The sequence below is a fragment of the Rhinolophus hipposideros genome, assembly GCF_964194185.1.
Source record: "Rhinolophus hipposideros genome assembly, chromosome: 9".
In the NCBI taxonomy this organism is placed as follows: domain Eukaryota; kingdom Metazoa; phylum Chordata; class Mammalia; order Chiroptera; family Rhinolophidae; genus Rhinolophus; species Rhinolophus hipposideros.
In genome coordinates, this window is record NC_138055.1 from 56207832 (window position 1) to 56231708 (window position 23877).

Below are 23877 nucleotides of genomic sequence, written 5' to 3' on the forward strand. Positions count from 1 at the left end.
CCAGGGATGCCAAAAAAATGTATACACATGACTTGTATTCATCTTTTGTTATCGGTATATATTGAGTGTTACAATTTTAATACACTTTTTTCCTTTCTTAAAATGTGTATACATTTTTTGGCACCCTCTCTGTATTCCTAAGTGTTCTATAATTTTTATAAACATTTCTAGATACACTCATTGATACATTGAAAAAAAGCTACTGATTTATGTTTATCTATTTAGTGTGCAGCTGACTTACCAAATCCTCTTTTTACTTTTTTTTTTTTTACGTGAGTCTCTTAGGTTTTCTAGGTATACAATGATATTATCAGTGCAAATAATAGTTTCTCTTCCTTTCCAATTTTATGCCAATTGTATTCTTATTTAATTGTATTTATTTGGCCTTGCTATAAAATAGGTTACTATAATTGCGATCGTTTTAATATTTCTCTAGGTTAATGTGGCAAGTTTTTGGTGATAGCATTTAATATATGTACATAGTTTCTTTCTAGTTCCTATTTTACTTTGTGATTTTTAAAAAAATTAATGGCTGCTGAATTTTATCAAATGTCTTTTTTAGCATCTAGTGTTACACTATGGCTTTTTTCTTCAATTTTGACTCGTGTATAGAGTTTCTGATCTTGAACAATCTTTATATTTATGGAATAAACCCTACTTGTTTATTGTGATGCATTTCTATCTTCTCATTGCTAATTTTGTTCATTTTACAAATGAAAATGAGATACAATTCACATACCATGAAATTCACCTTCTTAAAGCGTACAAGTTAGTAGTTTTTAGTATATTTACAAAACTGTACAACTATCACTATTATCTAATTCCAGAACATTTTCATCATCTCAGAAAGAAACTCTACAGCCATTAGAAGTCATTCCCCATCCTTCCTTACCCCAAGCACTTGGCAACCACTAATACACTTTTTATGTCTATAGATTTGCCTATTCTAGACATTTCATATAAATTAAAGCGTACAATGTATGTCTTGTGTCTGGCTTCTTTCAGTTAACATGCTTTAAAGGTTTATCCATGTTATAACATGTATCAGTACTTCCTTTTTATGACTGAATCATATTCCATTGTGTGGATATACCACAAATTTTGTTATTCAGTTGATGGCCATTTGAGTTGTTTCCACCTTTGGCTATTATGAATAATCTTGCCATTTGTGTATAATTTTTGTGTGGACATATGTTTTCATTTCTCTTGGGTATATACCTTGGAATGGAATTGCTGGCTTACGCAGTAACTGTAATTTTTTGAGGAACAGCCAAACTGTTTTCCAAAACTGTTGAACCATTTTACATTCCCATTCGCAGTGTGTAACAATTGTTATTCTGTCCTTTTAATTATGGCCATCCTAGTGGGTATGAAGTGGTATCTCATTGTGTTTTTGATTTATATTTCCCTAGTGGCTATTGATTTTGAGCCTCTTTCATGTGCTTATTGGCCATTTGTATATCTTCTTACACAAATATCTATTTAAATCCTTTGCCCACTTTTAAATTGGGTTATTTCTTGAGGTGTAAGAGTTGCTAAAAAATACATATCTATAGATATATAGATGGTATAGATATACATAGATATAGATATAAATATCTATCTATCTATCTATCTATCTATCTATCTATGTATATATCTATATCTATATCTATTTTTTTTTTAAAGGAAGGCGCAGCTCACAGTGGCCCATGCAGGGATCGAACCGGCAACCTTGGTGTTATCAGCACCACGCTCTAACCAACTGAGCTAACCAGCCACCCTAATATTTTTTAAACAGTTTATTCTTCATGTTTCTATTTTCTGAGGGGGCACTCCAACTTTTGGAGGGTTTTGCTGAATATTGTCAGATCACTGGACGAAACAATAGTTTCTGGGCAATTAACATTTTTGTTTATTTTTGCTTGCATTAGAGAGTAACTCAGACATCTCCTCTACAAGTACCTAACCCATCTTGGATGCACCAGCAGTCATACCTCATGCAGCCTTCAGTGAGTGTTCAGATGTGGGCAAAAGTCAAAGAGGCAATTTGATGTAATGAAAAACTGGGATTTGATGACAGACAGGAGGTGTGGGTATGAGTTCTGGCTCAGGCCTTATGCAACCCAGGTGTATGACCTTAAATTCTGTGAGTTTGTTCTTCTTACACGGGGATCCCTCTAGACTCATGGGCAGAGTACCCATTCCTGTTGCATAACTGGGTTGCTGCCCACCTATCATTTCTCAGGATTTTAAAATGTCTGTCTTCAACGGTCCTGGTAGCCATGAATCACTGCTGCAGGCAGCCTCACAGGAGGCTGCCACCTAACCCTGTCCTTTGTTGCTGCCTCTAGGGTTCAGTTCTGACACCAGGCATGGATCACCCCATTTCTCTCCAGCCTGCCTCCATGATGGGACCTCTTACCCAGCAATTGGGCCACCTGTCCCTCAGCACCACGGGCACGGTAAAGCAGGATGTTTCTGATTATAACTCCTACTGAGCAAGAAATACCTATGCAATGCTCTTCAGGTTAAATACTTATGAATGGTAATGAAATCACTTCAGCGTCATTGAGGGCGTACTCAGAATGGGGCCTAAACTCAAAAGCTGATAATCCTTGAGCTGGGAATACAGCCAGTCTGCTCCCCAGCCACTCCTTTTAACTGATTCCTACTTGTGAAACTAAACAAATAATGTTTCTAGCTACATAACTAGTTTATCTAGGAGTTCATTCACATTTTTTAGAAATCTTTATCAAAACAGTAACAAGAAGAATGGATGAAGCTCATTAGCTGCCTTATAGGTCTGCTGCATTCTGATTTGCACAGGAGGGCTTAAAGGCAGTGCATCAAGGAAAAGCAGAAGACAGGAAAGAGGAGGAACGGAAGTCATGTAGGTAGAAGTCTCTGTAAGCCAGTGTACTTTAGAACTACCTGAAGGGCTTTTAAAAAGCACAATTAAGTTAGACTCTCTGGGGAGGGAGCACAGGCATCAGTAGTTTCTAAAGCTCCCCAGGTGCTTTAAATGTAGCCAAGAGTCACCGCTCTAAGCTTACTGATGTTTTTCATTCTAGTACATGCCATCAGCTGCAGCCATGCAAGGAGCTTACGTCTCCCAGTACCCCCCTGTGCCTTCTTCCAGTGTTTCAGTTGAGGTAAGAGTTTTATAGGTCTCTTTGGATTCAGGACAGGAAATGAACAGAGGCAGATTCCCCCCCCCCCCCCATCAAGACCTTCCTCTCACAAGGATGCTGATTCTGTGCTCGCGAATGGCTGGCAGGTGTGTGAAGAATGGAGGAAGGAAGGCAAGGCTTAGATCGTGTCCTTGAAGAAGGCCCTTCCTGACGTTTGGCCGGACAGTAGTTACTACCAGGCCGCTGACTTTCTTGGGCAGCTGTAAATGTTGGGGCGTACTCACACAGGTGTACGGCAGTGGGTAGGTGGGGGAGAGCACTCAGCCCCGGGGGATTCACGCAGCTGCTGTAGCGGGAGGAGAGGTGTACATGCACGGGGTGACGCCCCTCCCTTGGCTGTGGACAGGAGAGCAGCGGCCAGCAAAGTCAAGTGACGGTGGACGCTCCCTCAGACCATGGGCTCTATTCTTTCCAGTTCAACAAGTAACAGTGGTAAGAATCCCATGCTGAGGGGCTGGGTGTGCTGCGCAGCCTGACGTCAGACAGTCGCACGTTTACCATCCCCCTCCCTACCCTCTCTGGCTTATTCCTCCTGTAGGATTTCCTTCCCCATCTTTGTTGAATACCAATGAATTCTTGGAGAGGCTGACGCTCCCAGACTCCAGAGGGCTAATGAGGAACACACACCACTTGTGGGCCCTGATAAGAACTAACACTTGGCCATCGTTTTTCACAGGCCTGGGCCTGAAAAAGAAATCTCTGCACTCCTGCCCTCTTCTACTCCTCCATTCCTGATGGAGCCTGGGGGAACTGTCACTTCTTGTGTATGCTACATTCAAGGTGATAAAAAAACTTTTCTTTCTTTTGCAAAGAAAGTTTTATGTTTTAACGGCAATATATTCTTTCCCGACCCCAAAGACACATGGTGCCTGGAGCGTCCTCTCATCTTTATGGAAAACACTTTTTGATGTGTTGGACTTATTTGGGGAGGCTTTTAAAATTTTTTATTATTTCTTCTCTTAAAAAAAGAAAAAGAAAAAGAAAGATGTGCTAGAACATTGAAGGAGTCCTACTGTGGGCCCTTCTTACTGAATTTAATTACAGACGTTTTGGTATGTGTGTGAGAAAATGTGTAGACTTTAAAATTTTTGTTTTATAAAGCTCTTAGCTCACACATCCTGTCTCTTCTTCACACATTTTATGACTTCTTCCTCTCATCCAGATTGTTCTTTTACTCTTTTCCATTCAGCAGAGCTTGCCTATTTAGATCGTTTTACAGTTTTTAATTCTGTGAATTTTTCTTTTGAATGAAATTTCATGTGGAATTTTTGGGGGCTTGGCAAGGAACAAGGTAATACGCTAAGCAGGCCGAGGAACTGGCTTTTCTTCCCGCTGTCTTGCTACATCTTGGGAGAAAAACCTAGACTTTGCCTTCAGGAAGCAGAGATGTGACCTAGGCTCATGAAGGACGCCAGCCCACAGCCCTTGGAAGTCATTCTTGAGCCCAATTGGGATGAAGACTAGGTCTTCTCTGGCGAGTTCCAGAAGGGTGGACTCACTGACTTCTGAGTAATTCTCACTGCCGAAGCCAACACCCTCTGAGGAAGTGTCTTCTCCAGCTACAGCTTTTCAGTAATCCCTGCTTTCCTGCTTCCTGGAGGATCTTCTTTTCTGCTCTGGCCTCAGGACCCTTTTCCTCCCCATTGTACCCTCACTGTGCTCAGAGCCTTTGCAGTTGTGGCCTTGCTGAGTCCCCACTGTGGAAGATCAGTGGATTCACCTCTAGGCCAGTGGTTCCAAGGAGGTGGCTTTGTCCTCAGGAGGCCATTTGGCAATCTCTGGAGACATTTTTGATTGTCATATTTGAGGATGGAGGCTGTTGCTACTGGCATCTAGTGGCTAGAGACCAGGGAAGCTGCTAGACATCCTCCGGTGCACAGGAAGCCGCAGCACTGCCAACAAAGAACCACCTGGCTCGCCATGCCGGTACTGCCAAGGCTGAGGCTTGTCGGAGACAGTGGTGTCCCTGCCTCCCGGACCAGAGGATCTGGTAAATGCCCACTCCAACCCTGGACACACGCTGCCTTTGACACTCAGGGGATTAGTTGAAAGTGACAGAATTGGGGTCCTTTAAGTTTCCCAGGCTTTGACCTTTGACACTTCCATGTACCCTGCAAAGGCTTGTGCTGTTGTGTACACGCCACATGCACACAGATCACAGTGGGGCCCGTTCTGTGTGTGCTGTGCAGGGTGAGGAAGGACAAAGCTTTCTGGAACTGTCCAAAGCAATCTGTCCGTCTCGGTGTGTTTGGGCCCGTTAAGGAAACCAGACATCATGAAACATTTTTCTTCTCGTGGAAAGACAGGAAGCTAGGCTAGAAAAGGGCAATAAATCCCATCTCATTATTTACAATGTCAGGAATCCTTTAAAAAAGTCTATTAGTTGCTCTTTGACTCCATCTCCTTCTGCAAGACCTCACTCTAAGCACATGGAGACAGAGAAGAGAAAGCCTTTTCCCACCTTCTAGGAAGTCGTAAGATCCTGCACTTGTCTTCTCCCAGTCACTCCCTTACGATGAAAGGAGAATTCTGCTCCCTGTCACTTCAAGGTCAGGTGTCTTTCCACCAGACAATCAGGCTGAAGGCCAAATGACAGAGAATGGAGAAACAGGTGTTCATTAGGCTGGTTGTCAGGAGAAGATGATACTGGGAAAAGAACTGTAGTATCAGTTGTACATAGAGCCTGGGCGCAGCTTACCCCCCCCCCCCCCCCCCGCCTTCCCCTCCCAGAAATGAGTCCCAAAGCTTTCTACTCTTAGACTGTCCTTTTGTGCATCCTGGGGGTAAGTGGGGGCATTGGGTAGGATATAAAATATAAAGGACAAAATTTGCCACTTTTACTTTTCTCATGGGTGCTCCCAACCTCAGGAAGGGGTCAACTAATATAAAACAGCCCCAATAAGCTTCTAGAAGGGTTGGCTGGGCAGGTAGCAAACGAGCCTCCATTCCTTAGTCAAGGAAAGTATACTGCAGATTTCTTGCCAGTGGCCTTAAAGAAAAAGAGAAAACAAATCTAGAATCCTGTTCATTTGAGTCGCTTGGTGGCGCCTTACTGTGTGAGGGTTAGTGCAGTGGGGACCTTGCACACATGGAAACTGTTGTTGATGTCATTTCTGCCCTTCCCCTGCCTCCTAGAACTCCCGATTTCCTCTTCTCTGTATTTAAAAAAAATGCTTACATGTTTGTGTCTTTGTTTTAAATCCTGAAATTACTTGTGTGTTCCCTTCATGTGCGTCTACTCAATGAATTCTGTTAATGAATGTTTCTGGTTTGGGCAGCTTTGGTTGGGCGTGGGAAGTGATGGGGACCGAAGTTATTTTTGTAGTGGTAGTGGCACTGTGGAATTTCTTTTTGGTGTTTTTGGTTACACTCATGTTATTTTTTTCCCTAGGTCTTAGTTCATTCTAAATTAGTTCAAACATGGGTGAGTGATTGGATAAAGGAAAAGAGAAGGAATGAGGGATACTCTTTCTCTCATGAAATAGCCCAGTGGTGCCAGTGGTGGCTGGGAATTGTAGGGGAGCCTTCAAGATCACAGCCTAGGGCTGGGCTCTGTAAACAGTTATGTCTGGTGTTTTCTGAATTGTCTTTGCAGAGCCCAGATCATACTTTCTCTGCACTTCACATCTCATCCCTATTCATTACAGATGCTCATAACACTTTTTAAAAATTTTTATTGGGGAATATGGGGGAACAGTGTGTTTTTCCAGGACCCATCAGCTCCATGTCAAGTCGTTGTTTTCAATCCAGTTGTGGAGGGCGCAGCTCACTGGTCCCTGTGGGGATCGAACTGGTGACCTTGGTGTTATGAGCACTGCGATCTAACTACTGAGCCAACCAGCCGCCCGCTCATAACATTACTTTAGTACTTTGTGTTTTTGTTTTCAGTCAGGTAGAACATATCTGAGTCCCTTCCTCAAAGGATATAGTCCTTTACTGGGCTCAGCGCCTGCCTGTCCCATCTTACGCCAGTGTTAGGACTGTTCCTCTCGTGCTGAGATGATACAGACCCTACCTAGGCTGATTCGACTTCTTGGAGGGTGTGGGTAGAGATTATGGAATATGTGGGAATGGTGGTCGGGAGAGTTCTTTTTTAACCAAAGAATTTGAAGAGCTGTCCAGACTTGGCCTAGTGGCTCTAATAATCCTTGTAAGTAACAGACAGGGGTGGTAGGGAGACATTCACTGAGGGGGAAAACTAGACCTGCTGCTGCTGCTCCGACCATCCCGGGGTTTCATTCCTCTTCCTTTCCTGACTGATCTGTGAGCCCATTCACCCCGTGATGCCTGCAAAGCTCACTCGCGGCTGCTTCGGTGTCAGCCTTTGGGGCCCCACACGGAGGTTGGTGCTTTGCAGCAGGTGTTGGAATGTTACAGGGATCCTGGAGAATCATTGTTGCTCTGCTGCTCGTGCTCCACCTCCTGGGAGAGCGCAGCACTGCACTCAGGCAGGGCTACTTTGACCTTAACCAAGGGATAAAACTTACTGGATCAGGTCTAAACTTGTCCCCAGGCTCTGCTAGACTAACCTCAGAGGAGAGGGTGGGTGTTAGGAAAGCCAGCCCGTAAGGGCTAGGTCTTCAATCTCGTGCCTTGCCACAGTGATTCTGCCCGATTCCCTCTTAAACCCACTACTCCGTTTCTGTGCTGATGGGCATTTTAGGTCCTGCCACGCCTTAGCAGATCCCTGGTACTCAGCTCTCACACCTTCCTTTCCTAGGAGGAGGAAGTGGCCTATGAGCTCTATCACCCTTCTGATCTCTGCTGAAATTGGCTGCACTTCCCTAGGGGTGGTCCCCACAGGACTAGTGATGAGAAAGCCGTGTCCTCTCACCTGTTACCACGGCTTTCTCCCTGGCATGTCTGGTTTTGAATAAAGCTTCCTTCTTCAAGCATATCCCAGTCCTTCCTTGTCCGTGTTCCAGATCTACCTCACAACTGCCGTTTAACAAGGGCACAAGCACCTGGTTTACAGTTGTCCTTTAATCTGCCCTTCCCTTCCCGAGGATCAGGAAGCTGGGGGCCAAAAAGCGTTCAAGTACAAAAACTTGGTTATTTCTGTTCCTGGAATGCCTTCTTTGGGATTTTTAGCTCATAGATCACCCTAGAATAGTGATTCTTCAGTTAGGTCTTGCTATGGTAGGCCCAGGGGCCAGGCCGTGTACTGACAGCCTAGGACATTAATTCTTGGGAGCCCCCCTCAGGGACACCAACATTGGAGCAGAGCCCAGTACTTACGAGGATGAGTTGGCCAGCGGCTACCGTCTAGTTGAGAAGGTACACACCAAAGAGGGCGTTAGTGGGCTGGAAAAGCAGATGTTCCTTCTCCGTCTCATTCCAGTTAGTTTAGAGGGTTCATTAAAACAAAACGTCCAACCTGGAGGCTGGTTAAGATTTCCCAGCCCGAGTAAAGAAAGTCCTCACCCCATTACTGGTGTCCCTATCCCCCAACACATTACTTTTTCGGTGGTGAATGGTCTCATGCGCTTATCACCTTTGAGGAAAAAAGTTTAATTTATACTCCAACACATTTTGTACATTTTTTCTTTATCCAGAAGCTTCAAGTTTTATACTCTTCTCATGTCTATGCCAGTGCCATCTTTCTGGCTTCTTTCCTGACCTGTTGGTATTCTGTTTCTTCGCCACAATTTGGTAGAGCTTAATTTTGTCTTATTTCAACTTTTGTTTTGAAATAAAACACAAACCTTTACCTCCTGGTGTCTTATCCATGGGTGGAAGCTGGGAATTTGGTGAGGGGCCCATATTTGCCACTATGGGAAAACAGGTGGCAGCTTAGGAAGCCAAAGCCATGCCTCACAAGGCGGGAACTGGGCACAATGAATCCCACTTTGCTCCAGCACCTCATCCAGGGGCACCAAGACCAACTACACGAGCAGAAATTCTGCCCTGGATGCCTCTTGCACAAGAAACGCCAAGTTTGGAGCTTTAAGGATCAACCTTGGAAGATTAAGGGCATATTCGTCCGTCCTGCTACCTCCTACTCCAAACCACTGATACTCATCCTAAAACCCAGTCTGCCCCTCAGGCAAGTGTGAGAACCTATGAAGAAGGGAAGATAAATACACAGAGTCTATGAAATCTCTATCAAATGTGGTTTTTATTCAACTGACAAGCACTTTTCTACAGCTGCACTTGTGGAACATCACATGGCAAAAACAGGAGTTTTCTCTAGACTTTTTTTCCTTTTTTTAACCTTATTAAAAATGAGATTGGTCCTAAAAATATAGAAAGAAATAAATTTAAATTCACAAAAAACTGTACATTATCAAAAAGTCACTAAAACACCACATTTGGTTATATAAAAAGTCAAGTCCCTTTTGCTGTAAAAGGAACATGAAAACTTGTTGGTGTCGATGGTGTGGTGGTTTCTTCCTGTTACCAGACTGATGGGGGAGGGGAAACACAGGGGCAGGGGTGGTTGGTTTTTCATTTTTTAACCTGCCTTCCCTACCAAATACTCTTTTATTTGTCAAGAAGAGAAAATCCACCTAGCTCAAGGGGCAGTGAAGATGAGGAAAGAAAAGTGAGAAACGGCCCCTTTGATCATGCCTACCCCACCCCTGCCTTCGGCCCCCACTTCTTCCAACTGAGGCTAGGGCTCCACCCCACCTTAAGAGTGCCTGGTCCCTAGGGAAAGGGATGGAGCTGGAAGAGGAATACAAAGTAGGAATAATTGAGATTTCACTCCCCCGTACACCTCACCTCCAATAAAATTAATCTAGTACATTTTATACCAGGGGAAAACTGCCATGGGGAAAAGAATAGCCCCCAACTATAACAGTTCCAAATGTCTGACTAACACAAAGTTTGTTACAGCGCAGTTATTTAGATAAAATATAAATATTTATGCATAATATAAAGTCAATTCAAATATTCTTCAATCCACCTTATTTAAAAGCAAAAAAAAAAATCTCAAATAAAATTAAAAGTTTTGAGGTTTATCTGACAGAAAAGGCGACTTTAGAAATAGGCTATGGGGGAGAAGGGGCATAAAGAAATAAGAAAGGGGCTGCCCCCGGACCTACACTGCCCCCTTCAGTGGCTATTCAGTGCTGCCAAGAAGTTCAAGGAATGCTCTACCTCACCTGGCACGCCCCCCCCCACCAGCGGAACATATCTTGGGTGCGTCAGCTCTGCTTGGGCCAGCCAGCAGCCACCTCCCCAGTGCAAGTACCCGTAATCTCTGATGGGAGGGGCTCTGCTGAGCAGGAAAGCAGGGGGCCGGGGACCCATGGCTATAGCTGGGAGTTAGCAGCTTTCCTCTCACATGTTGGGGCTCAACTTGGGCATAGTCACATGGAGGGCAGTGGTGGACCCAGAACCCCTCCTCTCTACTCTCTGCTCCAGAGTCTCTGCTGCTGGGGAAGGGGTCCTGGGGTATGAAGTAGACAAGGGAAGGAAAGCACAACTAAACCCACAGAAGTTCATGGGATTAGGAAAAGATCCAGTTCTATCCCTCTCCCTGCAAAAGCTTAAGACTCAAAGCTACTGAAAGGAGAGGGAGTTCCTGCTGAAAGATTGCACAGTTTAAAAGAGGCTGGAACAGAAGTGACTGGGGGAGAGAGGAGAGACACAGCCTTGTACCCAGAAAAACTGTTCCTGTGGTTTCCCAAAGACAAAAAGGTGATGGTTTAAAACAATGGGAAAGCTGAGGAAAAAAAGATACTTGGGGAAACTGAATGGATGCCATCAAACAACACCGGGGCACAATCACAGTATCCTCTCTCACACACACACTCACACACACACACACCCCCTCTCTCTCTCTGTCTCTCTCTCTCTCAGGCCAGTCGATTGCTACCCGGCCTCCACCTTGGGGTTTGCCCAAACTCAGCAGTAGTTGTCCCTGAGGAGTTTCCAAGAGGAGGTTGGGGTTAAGAGGTGGGGGAAGGAGACCGGAAGGCCCAGGTCCAGGGGGCCTCCCTGCCCTCTCCCCAGCCACTGAGTTTCAGAGAAGGCTAGAAACTCAGCATGTGAGGACTTTCCAACATTACAGAGGGGACAGCTATTGGCAGAAGACGAAGACAGAAAAACAGGGACCTCTGAACTTTTTTTTCCTTTGAAGGGATAAAAGATTTGGGGGAAGAGAAAATAATGAAGGAACCCGTACACGATAGTTTTACATTATTGGATGACAGAAAATCTGAAAGCGGGGAGGAGGAAAGATGAAAAATTGAGAGAAAGAGAGAAGCAGGGGAGGGACTGAACATGGAAGCAGCATGTTCAGGGCCCGGTGTCCGGCTCGACACACTTGGGAGTTAAGTCCACTTTACTGGCCGTCACTGCGGGTCCACGCACAGTACAGAGTGTTTCTCGGTTTCACACATTCACTAGAACTATTGCTATTGTTAAATAGCCCCAGAATGCTGGGGCACGTACAGGGAAGAAGCTGGGGGAGGAAGTAGGGACTTCTTTCCTCCTGCTCATTTTCAATTAGGAAATAAAACAGAAAGGAAAATAAGTTTTTTCTTTCTTTTTTGGCTTTCAGTCCAGAAGGACCTCATCTCTGCTCCTCTTATCTGAGGAGCAAGAGGAGGAAAGGGAGGAAGGGGTGCAGGGATAAGAGGATGTAGGGTGCTGCCAAGGGCAGGGTCAAAAATCAGGGTTGTATCTCTGACTTGAGTCTGGACCCCGGGCAGCATCAGCAGGTGCGAATGGCAGGGTTTTGTTTGGGAGGCGGGCGGAGACACAGGTGACGCCACCTCCCTTGCCTCACAGATTGGCCTGTTTTCCCTGATAAAACTCCTCCCAGCGGCTCTCGAAGAAGCGGCGCATGATGTGCCCGGCCTTGCCCACTTCTGAGTCATCCTCGTTGAAGGTCTGGCAGTTGTCAAAGACCAGCAGCGCATCCGCCGCAAACTCCTCTGAGCTGCTGTACCTGGGCAGGGGCAAAGGCCGAGCGTGAGCGGGGCAGGAGTGGGAGGCGTCCCAGGAGCCGGGGAGCTGCTGTCCACTTACCCTCCTCGCAGCAGCCGCTCCCGCATGGTGGAAAAATCCATAGGGTTTTTGATGATGCGCCGGTAACCACTCACCAAACGTGGGTTCACAGGCTCCAGAAAAGGCCAGGCTGCATCATGGGATTCCATCTCCATCAAGATAATCCTACCATTAGAGGGACAGTAATGGCTGCATCTCACGAAACATACACTGATCCCTCCCAGCCTTCTGCTCTGATAAAGGTAGAGCCAGTTGTCCCCAGAATTCACTCAACTCACTCGCAAAATGTGAGGTCACTGTGGTGGTTCCGCATGGAGAATCGGCGCCGCTTTGAGGGGGACAGCCCTCCTTCCGAGTACCGTGGCACTGCTGGGCTTTCTCGGACCCTCGACAGTACCCGGCGTCGGCGGCCATCACCCTCTGGGAAGTTCAGTACATAACTACTTTTTCGCTTCTGGCCTCGTTTGGGGAAACCAGGCTTCTGAGTGAATTCTCCCTCTACCTGCTGAGAGGAAACAGGTGAGATCGGCAACACCTGGCGATGTCCTCTGCTTGCCCTCAGTTCACCGCAATCCCTAAATGTCTAAGTGTAATTGAGAAGGCTTCAAAGTACTTCCTCGCATAAGTCAGTATGTGAATTTATTCCCAAAACCCAGTGAGACAGATAAAGGGAAAGGATACCCACTCCCATTTTAGCGAGGAAAGCAAGTGAGGCTACAGAATGTAAGTGACTTGTCCAAAGGACAACTCAGCAACCCAGGTCCGCTAGCACCTAGTCCAGAGCGCTTTCCAAGGAGAGACTGAAGGCTTGGTAAGCAGTGGTATTTCTAGGATTGGTGGTAAATGGAATGAGAAAGAAAATCTCTGACCTCTGCTTAGAAGTGGGAATGAGAGAACAGAAGCCTTACCTGGGCCAAACAGACAGCACAGAACCAATCTCCTTCTGGAACAGCCTCCATCTTGGGCCGATGGCAGTATATGTGGCAGCCACGGTCACACCCATCACAAAGCAGAAGAAACTCATCGTTGTCACCCTTCCGGCAGACTAGACAGGTCTGGACCAAGGTCGTGGAGGCAGGGTAAGCCCTCAAGCCTGTCGCCAGTGAGCCCACCGCCCCGGCTGGCTGCTGGCTGCGCCGCCTCCCAGGCCGTCCCGTCTCTTCCTTACCACTTTGTTCACGGACTTCTCCCAGGCAATGGACCTCTCCAGCTGGCTCACACACAAGCACACCTGGGCTGCACTCCGGCACCGCTCAAGCGTCTGGCGCCAGACCCGAATACGAGGGGTGATCTCATAGGATCTGGAGGGAGAAAGTAGTGACCTTTGGATGAGGAGCAAGATCCACTGAACTTATCCCTTCTTTCCAAGACCGAGAATGAGGGCTCACTCACATCTCCGTGGCGGTGCACTGGGGGGCACTGTTGGGCATGCTGAGCAGCGCCTTCTCCAGCACCACCTCATGGGCTGGCCAGAGGGGCTCCTGGAGGTACCGCCGCTCCACATTCTGCTCCAGGGCGGCCAGTCGCATCACAGCCAGGTCCAGAGGGTTGGTCGTTATACGCTGCGGGGCCAGTCCTTCCCTGCCTCGACCTCTCCAGGTGATATCCTCCTGGGAATCGGGTAGATGCTCACAGTAGGCCAAGTCTTCACGAATCGAGTCTGGGCCAGGACATGTCCAGCCCTGCAGGTGAGAGAGGAATAAAACTCCTCATAGTAAAGGAAGAAAATTAAGCAACAGAAAAAAATATGACCCATTAAGGTCATGGGAAGTCATTTGTGAAGGAGGGATCTCAGATCCAAGGTTTCTCCTAACAGCGTAAAAGAGATTAACGCCCTCCTTTCACAACCCCCTACCGTGCCAGCCCCAGTGTACCCGGATCTGCAGATCAGACAGGATAACCCGCTGTTCCAGATCTTCTACCCACTGAAGCACAGCTAGGTCTGTCTCATATGTCTTCTCTTTGGGGGACCAGCTCATAATTCCTTCTTGCAAAGCAGGTAGCTGACTGGGCTCAAAGATGGGGTCTGAGAAGACAAAGCGGAAGCAAAGGCCCATCAAACCATCGTCCACAGTAGCAGCTCAGTATGTTCCCTGGGCTCCTCAGCTCAGGCCAAGTCAAAGCATCTATCTTACCAGTTGAGGGCCGTAGGCAGACTTCCTGTAAGAAGTCCCTGTGCTTATTTAGGTGTTTGTGAAGCGCCTTCTCGCGGATGCCTCGGGGGTGCAGCGCTTTGAGTGTGGCGTCCAATGTCTCAGGATCTCGGATCCACCACCAGCCCGAGCACATGTCTGTGAACAGAGTTTATGTGTGTGGGGTGGGGTAGGAACCAGCGATAAATCCCATGGCCCACATCGGGTGCCACTCCCAGCTGTCCTCTTACCCCAATTCCACCCCAAGGTCACTCACCAGCGGGGACAGGCTGGGCTGTCAGCTGGGTTAGGTAACGCTGCTCCATCTGTTTGAAGAACTTACTGGGGGGTCTCCCTCTTCGTTTTGGCTGTGCCAGCCCTGTGGGCGTCTGTGGTGTTTCCCCAGGGTCTCCTATTCGCCTCTTAGGGGCCATCCCAGGCAAGGGGGTAGAAGAGAGCTGCACTGGAGAACAGGGGTTGGCAGCATTGGGCCTATTCACCTGCACAGGAGATGAAACATAAGGGGTTGAGGGGGTTTATGTTTAGAGGACCCTAGTGGCTCCCATCCCTTCCCCCAATTTTAGCAACAGCCCACAGCCAGGCAATGGAGCCGTGACAAGATGAAGGCAAGTGTATACCACTAACTCTGGCTACTTACTGGCTTGGAGGAGACGAGCAGCTGAGGGGCGGGGGTGGGCTGGTCCTCAGAAACTGCAGGGGGTGGCGTAGGGGCAGCATTGCAGGGCATCTGGGCTGAGAAGTTAAACCAGGGGGCTTGAGAATTAGGGTTGGATTCTGCCTCTTCAGGCTCTGGCTCCTCCGGGGGCTGTGACGGGGTTGGGTCCAGTTTTCCAGGGCTGCTATCAGGTGTGAGGACCGAGCTGCTCAGCAGTGAGCCGTGGCTCTGAGTCTGGCTCAGCCAAGACAGGAAGGCTGACTGGCTGAGGTCATGCTGGCTCTGACCCAGAGACAAAAGGGAGCCTTCTGGCTCCAGGAACCCATTATGGGACTGCGGATGGGACTGAAGCTGGGGCTGGGGCTGAGCATTAGCCTGAAGCTGAGAATGGGGCCGAGTCTCGGGCTGAAGCTGGGTTTGGGGCTGGTCCGAAGCGTGGCCGCTGACAGGGGATTTAAGATGCTTAGGTAGCATAGATCCAGGCTTAGTTTTCCGAGGTCGGCCTCGGGCCCGGGCCGGAGTACTGGCAGAGGTGCTGGAGCCGACTAACTCCCTCTTCAGAGAAAAGGGGGCTGGGCTGAGTGCTGGATGGGCTGCCACTTTTGAGGAGTCAGTTTCCTGCTTTATCATATCCTCAGGAACTGTAAAGAGAAATAAAGAGCTTAAGACATATACTGATACGTAAGAAGAACGAAAGAGGGTGAATAAACACAGGATATACACTTTCTTTTTCTCTTGGACTCAGTCCCCCCTTTTGAGATTCCACTGGAACAGTTTATATGCCAATGAACAGTGTCTGGGAAAGAAACACTGTTCTCCCAAGTATTCAGCAGCAGCAGCAGAATTGTAAGCTAACATTTATTCAGAACCAAGTACATTTAAGCACTGTTCTGAGGATGTTCACTCATTTTAATCTTCCCAAAAGCCCTACGAAGTATATACATACTATTATTAGTTCCGTTTTACAAATGAAGAAACTGAAGTACACAGCTGATAAATGGCAGAGCAGGCAGGTAGACAGTCTTACTCCAGAGCCTGTACTCTTAACCACTATGCTATACTGATTCTCGTAAAATGAAAGAAGCCTAAGCTGACTAGGCAGAGGAAAACGAATTGTTTAACTTTTGTTAGACAGCTCTCAATTCAGGCTCCATGACACACCTACCTAGGCTCCCCTCTGTTCCTTCCACAAAGATACCAGCCAAATAGGGCAACACCCAGTAGCGGCGTCTGTACCGGTCCTGTCCCAAGGAGACTGCCCGAAGCATCTGGGATGAATGAAGCAGCTTTTTGCGAAAGAAGAGCTGACGCTGGGAAGGCAGTGGAAAAGGAAGATGAATAAAACACACATTTCCAGAGTGACAGTGGTGACTTCACCCAGTATATGGGAGAAAGGCAATGGCTCTCAGCTTCCCTATAAAATTGATACTATCTGGGCCCAACACATGATCAATTCTTGCCCAGCCCAGATCTCCAGCTCCTGGGATGTTAGAAGCACAATACCTTGCTGAGTTTTTCTATCTGGCGCTCTAGCTCTGGGATGCTAGATGCTGTGACATCAACCTGGAGAAGAAAAAAGTGGACACCGAGAGAAAATGAATTGTCAAATTCAAGAAAGAGAAATGCATTTGTCCCTTGAACAACAAGGGGTAAGAGGCGCCAACACCCTCCCTTCCCTCCCCTACCGCTGCGTAGTCAAAAATCCATGTATAACTTCTGACTCCCTCCAAACTATAGTTGTCCCTTGATATCTGCGGGGGATTAGTTCCAGGACCCCCTGTGGTATCAAAATCCGCGGATACTCAAGTCCCTCATGTAAAATGGTGGAGAACAATGCATACAATCAGCCCTCCACGTCTGCGGACTCCTAACCGCGGACTGAAAATATGTGTTTTTGATTCTCCACAGTTGTTTGAATCCGCAGATACGAAACTCATGGATATGAAGGGCCAACTGTAAACTTACTGAAAACTATCTGCATATATAAGCAGACTTGCACAGTTCAAACCTGGGTCATTCAAGAGTCAACTAGAATCCATTTTCCAACTCCCATTTTCCTTGGTCGGGGGCTAGTACCTCTCCGTCTCTTCGACCCCTGCGGCCATGGACAGCTGCTGCATTCTCCTCGTCTTCCTCCTCCTCCATGCCACTAGTCTCCTCCATGATCCGCGAGCTGCGCCTCCGCCCCAAGCTTTCCTCTGGCCCCTGCATCTCTACCTCAGGGCGCCCAGTCCGCTTGGCCAGAGCAGTCTTCAGTCTTGAAACAGAGATTAAGGGAACTGGTGAGGATAGCGAGACTGCTGCAAAAGGGAACACTTGGAATCTAAGCCATCCTGAGCCCTGGGGTAAGGTCCCAACCCCAGAGGAGGGACCAACAGCATCAAGTTCCAGGCAAGTCCTGGCGATGCTTCACCCTTTCCCCCTTCTCTCCTCTTTCTCGGTGCTACCCTCTGTCCTGTTCCTACCTCCGCAGCCGGCCTTCAACAATCCACTTGTTTTTCCTGTAGCTGGACATACTCTCCAGGGTCTTGTCAATCTCACTGCAGGGGAATAGGGAACGGGATTTTGAGATAGAAGTGGCAGCACACACAAAAAAGAAGGGAGGCTCAAGGGTAAAGGGGCTATACCTGAACAGGAAGTTTCAGCCTAGAGCCCAGATTGAATGAATGGCAGAGGAAGGCGTAGGTCCTCCCAGGGAAGGCACTAAGATTCCGTCCCCAAACCCTCCAGCATCTCCAGAGCATGGCAGGCAGTGGCCACACATCACCCAGGACGCTGGATGGCTGAATGCCTCCCCCTCCCATTCTGACCAAGGCACACAGGCGCCAGCCCCAGCCCGGCCCCTCACTTGATGATGAGGGTGGAGCCGTTGAGCTCGTGTACAAGGAAGGCCAGGACAGCAGCTTTCTGGTGGGGTGGCTGGGCCTGGAAAGGCTGGGTGCGCAGGCTGTCACACAGGACTGGCTCCACTCCATACGCCATGAGGAAGCAGCGCAGGACCTCAGACACATTGTCCCTTGTCAGTGGGATTTCCGACACCTTTTCTCCCAAGATCTTCAAGGACTGTTTGGAGAATATAACGGAAGTTAAGAGAGAAAGAGGAACAACTCAAGTTGTGTAAATCTGGAATGGGAAAATACAGGAGAACTATGGGGTTAAGAAAGGAAAAGAATAAAAAGTTGCTAAAGTGAAGACAAAAGAAAGGTGCAAGAGAAAAGGAGCAAAATAAAGGAAAATGAACAAAATATACAGAGAGAGGTCAGGAAAAAAAGAAACAGAAGGAAACAGAGGACAATAGAAAGCACACCTCCGTTCACTTGCCCTGACCACTTTAGGCAGGGGCCTTTTCATGTGTTTAACTTAAAAGGGAACACAAAACTGAGACAAAGCACTGGGCCCCAGGCCCTCCCGGCTTGCCTAGGAAAGGACCTCACCTGACAGTAGGAAGGCAAGCCAGGGTCACAGAGTGCCGCCTTCAGGAGCCGCACCAGCAGGTCCTGCACCTCGCCCAAACTGTCGCCTTGACACAGGAGTCCCTCCTGTAGGACCCCGAGGCTAGGTACATCTTTGGCAGGGTCAAAGCCTAGCACCTTGCCGAAGCTGTGCAGGAACTCCACAATGGTCAAGCAGTCTGAGAAGGCCCCACTAGGCAGGATCAGACCAGGGATGCGTGAGAAGTCAGGCAGAGGCTGTAGGGAGACAAGTGGTAGGAGGTTCTGTCAAACAGATCGGGTACCTGGGTGGTTCTTTTCACGGAAGTGTCTTCACAACTGGCCCCTCCAAGACCCAGGACCTGTTCTCCCCTCACTACCTGGTGGTCAGTCAGACACATGTCCTCTGTGGGCTTCTTCATCTCCTCCAAGATCATCTGCTGCCTCTGCCGTTCCTCCAAGCGCCTCTGTGTGGCCAGTGTTTTATCCGTTTTACAGGCTGGCTTGGCTTTGGCCACCTCCTCCTTTTCCTTCATTTTTACCTTCTCCTTTTTCTCCTTCTTGACTTTTTCCTTCAGTTTGTCCTGCTTCGTCTTTACCTTCTCTTTCTCTGCCTAACCATGCAAGGGAGAGAGGAACCAAGAATGACATAAAGATTCTAGTCACCACCCTTCCCTGAGACCCATCCTCTCTACCTCAGAGCCAGAAACATGACTAAAAAAATACCGACTCACACATCTTGCAAAGTCAGTTTGGTGACTTCAAAGTTATGCTTGTGTGTACATGTACCTACCTTGGATTTCTTCTTAGCTTCTTTCTGCTTTAAGCTTTTGGTCTCTTGTTTCCGCTTGTTTCTGGCCTGTAAATCATAAGGGAAGTAATTTCTCCTCAAACTCTGAAAGCATCTCTGCTTGGACTGGGGTTCAAAACAGATAAGGGTGCTGGGGAGGAGAGGTGAAAGATGGGACAAGTGTTTGGCAATGGATCAATTCTCTCACTCTGGAGAGGTCCACATCATTCATGGACAAGCCCAATTCTCTAAATCAAGCCCCCACAAATTCCAGGTAATGAAAGTACGCTGCTACATGGAGGGTGGCACAGATACAGGAAAAGGAAGGCAAGACAGAGCAGGTTGGAAGAGAAGTTAACCCCTGTGCAATCCCTGATGTTCCCTCACCTGCCCTTGGATAGTAGTCTGACACTCTCCACGCTGTACCTTCTGCTTCATCTTCTTCTTGATTTTACTCATCTTCGCTTTTTCCTCCTCATTCAGTGTTTCTGAGGGCAGAAAGAAAAAGGAAGAGTGAGGCATGCAGACCAATCTCTGGCATCCAGAGCAATACATGCCTGTCACAAAACGGGCTTCCCAAGCAACTCCCTGCAAAATCTAGAAATGTTTTTTTTCTTTTTTTTTTCCTTTTTAAGTAATACAAAATAAAATGTTGGGTGGAGGAGAGAAATGCAGGGGAGGCACCTGCTATGGGGGTAGCACAAAGAACTCAAATGGTATCTCCTGCCCAGAGGCACCAGTCCCTGGAACAGACTGGACTGCTTTAGAAGGGGTCCTAGAGGCCACGATGGTAGCTTCATAACCTATCTATCTCCCAGGCTACCAGACCAGGGCAGCAACCCACAGACTGATTCTTGAGCAGAGAAAGGAAACAGAAAACCAAACTGCCAGGGAAACAGGGTGGTCTCCAGAGTTGGAAGCACGGATTAACCAAGAATGTGCCAGAAAGAAAGGGCTCAGATAAGGGGATCTCAGGGCATCAGATCAACACTGACATAGGCGTTGTTTATGCTCAGTTCCTAAGTCTTGCTCCACAAAAAGATCTGAATTTCTTCCCCTCTGGAAGACTGAATATTGAAGTGTGATTCTGCAAACAACAGAGTTTCAGAATCGATGCTTTTGATCTGATAGTACCCATTCTATTCCGGCAAAGAAACACTACCACTACCACATCTGATAGCAGCCCTCTAAGTTAGACAGATGTTATCTGCAGATCAATCACTATAGGTTTCTATTAAAATATAAGTGACTTGCTCTAGGTAATGACCTAGGCAGCGGAGTTGGAACTGTGAGTAGGAGCCAGAAGATTCCAAACTTTTTCATATTTTTCATTAATATATCAGGGTACATGCGACATTTACTGAAAAGTTAGACATTTCCTACCTATTTATCCCACTAAAACAGTGCCAATTATCTTTTGGATTTAGATACGATTTCTGAACCTCCATGATGGTGGCAATGAGTAAAGTAAGCATGCACAACCAAAACCAGTAAGATTAAGGAGCTGAAAGACGGTAAGAAAGGACACGAGAGCCCTTTCCTAACTACCACATCTGGGGCCCACACAAGGTTCCACTAGTAAGAGCAACTCAAGGAAGAAACGGGTTGTTGAAGAAGAGCTGTGACCCTGATGCCGCTTTCCAGAGAGGGGAAGGTGATTCAGATTCATTCTGTCCAGACAATGTCAGTCATGCTCCTGGGAAACCCAGCCATCAGCAATTCATCAACATTTCAGATACCTCACAGAGCAAGCAGAATCACAAAGTAAGAAACACCACTGTACCTTGGGCCTCCAGTTTCTTTAGGAGGCGGTTATCTGTCTTACTCAACAGTTCAGTGATTTTGACCTTGGGTGGCCGACCTCGGCCCCGTTTCACCTTGGGCACTTCCTTGGTCTTGGCCTTCTCAGTGTTTCGAGGTCGGCCCCGTTTCCCAGTAATTGCCTGAATCCTGGATGGGATCTCCTCTGCAGACAGTTGTACCCACTGCAAGCCCTGAGGTAATGAGGAAGACTTTGTTACAATGGGAGGGGTCAAGGCAAGCCACCAGGCCCTCTGAACCATTCAATGCCCCAGAACCTCCAAACCCCACAAGTGGAAGCTACAGTTTTATCCACCAAACCTTTCTCAGGGAGAAAAGCATATTTAACGCTTGGGTTTGCACCTCTGGTGTGTCTCTCTCTTCAAAGAAATCTCCCACAGGCATACGGGGGCTGAAGCTGAAGTGCTCCCGGCGGACACTCTGCACCACATTGCGGCTCAGGTACTAAGAGGAGACAAACTGCATTAACAAAGGCACAGCCCTACCATGCCTTTTGGCCAGCGAGAGCACAAGAAAAGGACCTAAAGTACACAATGCCAGCTGTTGCCACTGAGCCCAAGAAAAAAGCCCAGGAAAGCTACATTACCTTGATCACTTCTGGGAACTGTTTCATCCTCTTCCCACAGGGGCCGTAATACCAGGTCTCCCCCTGCCACCGGTGGCTGCCCTTCTTGATGCGCACCTCTCTCCGCCACCTGCCAGAGAAGCACATGGGCCCTGCCGCCAGGTCACACCCCTACCCACTCTCAAGCCACCCAGGAGCCAAGCCCACTGAGCAGATGACCTGCCCCGTATCTGTCGCACGAGAATTGCATGTAGATGCAAACACAGCACGAGACACAAGCCTGGCGAGAAGTGTGGCCTGAGCTCCACAAACCCCTCGGGGCCTCAGGAGAAAGCCATGCACCAAACTGCACAAGCCCAGAAAGCCCTCCCCGCCTCCCTTTACAAAGTCAGTGATACCAACAGCCAGAAACCACCCCTTCTCCCCGTCACTGATGCCATTCAGGGAAATTATGGGGCTTTCAGCGAAGAGGATGAAGACCCGAGGGAATAAAGGCAGAAATGACAGAGGGTGAGGGGGCAAGAGGAAGAATAAACTGGCTGCTGACTCCACGAAACGACTCCCCGGGCCAGGGTTGATTAAGAACGCTGTGTTCTGAGGAACAGATTATTCTAAGACGAAGCCGTATCTTCCTCTGAAAACTTTAAGCAGAACTCAAGACTTGGGACCACAAGTAGCCTAGAGAGGCAGGGGTGGGGAAGATCAGGAACGCATTTCTTCTTTTTTTAGTTTTTAGGAAAGCAATTATTCTTCAAGGCCCTTGGTGTCAGCTGGTTTGTTCATGCTGGTCAGGTACAGTTCCTGCGCTTACCTCTCCAAAGAGCATTAAAAAAAAAAATCCCAATTCATCAGGACTAAGCCATTCCCCCTTCAATGCTATCCCTTCTCTAAGCATATAGGACAAATCAGCTAATTTGAGTATCTGAGCCCCAGGGTCACATACTGAGTTTGGAAAAGATAACAGCTGCAGTCCCCTGAGCAAAAAACTAAGTGGCCACAAGATGAGGACAGAATAGGTAAGGGAAGGCAGATACTGAGAGAAGGAAAGCCTAGGAAGCTCAGAAGAAACACTATCATTGCAGATAATAGTCCTTTAATCCATTCCTGTCTAGCCCATTCCTTGCCCTCTCAGGTGAGAGGAGCTCCCTTCCCTTCTTCCTAGAGTCATTCATTAAATTTGTCAAGGTCAGTGCATGTAGCAAACTAGAGCATTTACCCATGCTGGAGCGGAAGACGAACTTCTTCTGGGGTAGCAATTCGTCTCCTCAGAACATCACCTTGGGAGGAAAACGGGGGATACCCAAGTTAAGAGTTCAAGCAGAATGTTGAAACAGGGGAGCGTTAAATAAATACCACATGGGACAGAAAACTTCCTGGCCCTAGCCAGGGTAGAACAGAATCTGGACACTCACCACCACCACAAGTAGTGACTCCTTCTCCAGTGGTCTCTTCCAGGTCAGCAGTGCTTTCAGGGAAGCTACTGATATCCTTATTTACCGGGGAGGCTGGGAAGACAGCTGCAGGGGAAGCTGCAGGGGACGCTTTTGGGGAGGTCACTGGGGAGGCCATCAAGGAAACTTCTGAGGAGACTGGTGGGAGGGCTGCTGAAGAAGTTGGAGAGACTGTTGGGAAAGCTGGGGAGACGATTGGGGAGATTTCTGGGGAGGGTGCTGGAAAAACTACTGGGGAGGCTTCTGGAGAGACTTCTGCGGAAGCTGCTGGAGAAACAGCCAGGGAGATTTCCGGGGAGGCTGTTGGCGAGACTGCTGGCGAGGCTGCCGGCCGGTGCTGGATGGTGGACGACTGGTCAGGGGCTGGCTGCGTTAGAGGCGGTGGGAAGTCTGAAGCCTGAGTTTCCATTTCTTCCTGTTCTGCATCACTACCATTATTCAGGTCAAAGCCGTTATCTAGAATCCAAAGGGACAAGATAGGTAAAGGAAAAATGGTGTCATACAAAACAAGAGAATCACTCACAGTCAAACATGGACGAAGCTAAAGAGGGTTACTTCAAGGGCTTTCCCTAGGGTTGGTAAAAGAGAAGTGGCCTCTGGCTGTCCTCCCTCACCATTCACAAAGGTTAGAGGGCAAAGCTGCTGCTGCTGTCACTGTGTGAAGAAATACCTTTCACCTGGAGCCAATTAAGGCCTCTGGCCTCTTTTCCTGAAAGCCCACGTCTCCCAAGTCCTTCAGGGCACAGGGAAGTCAGGGTGCAGCAGTCTGCGCCTTTCTGAGTCCCACGACACTCTATCCCATAGCCCCTTCGGCTCCCAGCAAGGTGCTCCCAGATTTCCGACCCCTAAGGGCCTAACTAAGGAACATGTTCTCTCACCT

General features: G+C 47.9%; 2 protein-coding genes across 25 annotated transcripts in view; one reads left to right on the forward strand and one right to left on the reverse strand.

The window, feature by feature from the left end:
* Positions 1 to 22373, forward strand: part of RBMS2 (RNA binding motif single stranded interacting protein 2) — a 77552-nt gene extending 55179 nt beyond the window's left edge. For 10 of the 17 annotated variants that reach the window (XM_081059381.1, XM_081059379.1, XM_081059367.1 and 7 more), the window contains 5 exons: positions 1914 to 1991; positions 2334 to 2444; positions 3054 to 3134; positions 3520 to 3605; positions 3850 to 4288. In XM_081059381.1, coding sequence (XP_080915507.1) covers positions 1914 to 1991; positions 2334 to 2444; positions 3054 to 3134; positions 3520 to 3600 — 351 coding nt within the window. In that variant the 3' untranslated portion in view covers positions 3601 to 3605; positions 3850 to 4288. Of the gene's footprint in view, positions 1 to 1913; positions 1992 to 2333; positions 2445 to 3053; positions 3135 to 3519; positions 3606 to 3711; positions 4289 to 20587 lie in introns of those variants that run through there. The other 7 variants (XM_081059376.1, XM_081059368.1, XM_081059378.1 and 4 more) reach the window with 2 other exon arrangements.
* BAZ2A (bromodomain adjacent to zinc finger domain 2A) overlaps positions 9273 to 23877 on the reverse strand; it is a 32376-nt gene continuing 17771 nt past the window's right edge. For 7 of the 8 annotated variants that reach the window (XM_081059354.1, XM_081059359.1, XM_081059352.1 and 4 more), the window contains 24 exons: positions 22959 to 23453; positions 22763 to 22823; positions 21568 to 21676; positions 21324 to 21425; positions 20944 to 21154; positions 19548 to 19648; positions 19164 to 19229; positions 18751 to 18984; positions 18374 to 18628; positions 17788 to 18002; positions 17405 to 17479; positions 17016 to 17196; positions 16443 to 16502; positions 16105 to 16249; positions 14922 to 15580; positions 14541 to 14763; positions 14267 to 14422; positions 14006 to 14157; positions 13524 to 13813; positions 13300 to 13432; positions 13040 to 13186; positions 12410 to 12636; positions 12153 to 12296; positions 9273 to 12072 (listed from right to left, as the gene is read on the reverse strand). In XM_081059354.1, the coding sequence (XP_080915480.1) occupies positions 11907 to 12072; positions 12153 to 12296; positions 12410 to 12636; positions 13040 to 13186; positions 13300 to 13432; positions 13524 to 13813; positions 14006 to 14157; positions 14267 to 14422; positions 14541 to 14763; positions 14922 to 15580; positions 16105 to 16249; positions 16443 to 16502; positions 17016 to 17196; positions 17405 to 17479; positions 17788 to 18002; positions 18374 to 18628; positions 18751 to 18984; positions 19164 to 19229; positions 19548 to 19648; positions 20944 to 21154; positions 21324 to 21425; positions 21568 to 21676; positions 22763 to 22823; positions 22959 to 23453 (4607 nt within the window). In that variant the 3' untranslated portion in view covers positions 9273 to 11906. The remainder of the gene's footprint in view (positions 12073 to 12152; positions 12297 to 12409; positions 12637 to 13039; positions 13187 to 13299; positions 13433 to 13523; positions 13814 to 14005; positions 14158 to 14266; positions 14423 to 14540; positions 14764 to 14921; positions 15581 to 16104; positions 16250 to 16442; positions 16503 to 17015; positions 17197 to 17404; positions 17480 to 17787; positions 18003 to 18373; positions 18629 to 18750; positions 18985 to 19163; positions 19230 to 19547; positions 19649 to 20943; positions 21155 to 21323; positions 21426 to 21567; positions 21677 to 22762; positions 22824 to 22958; positions 23454 to 23877) is intronic. The other variant, XM_081059353.1, reaches the window with a different exon arrangement.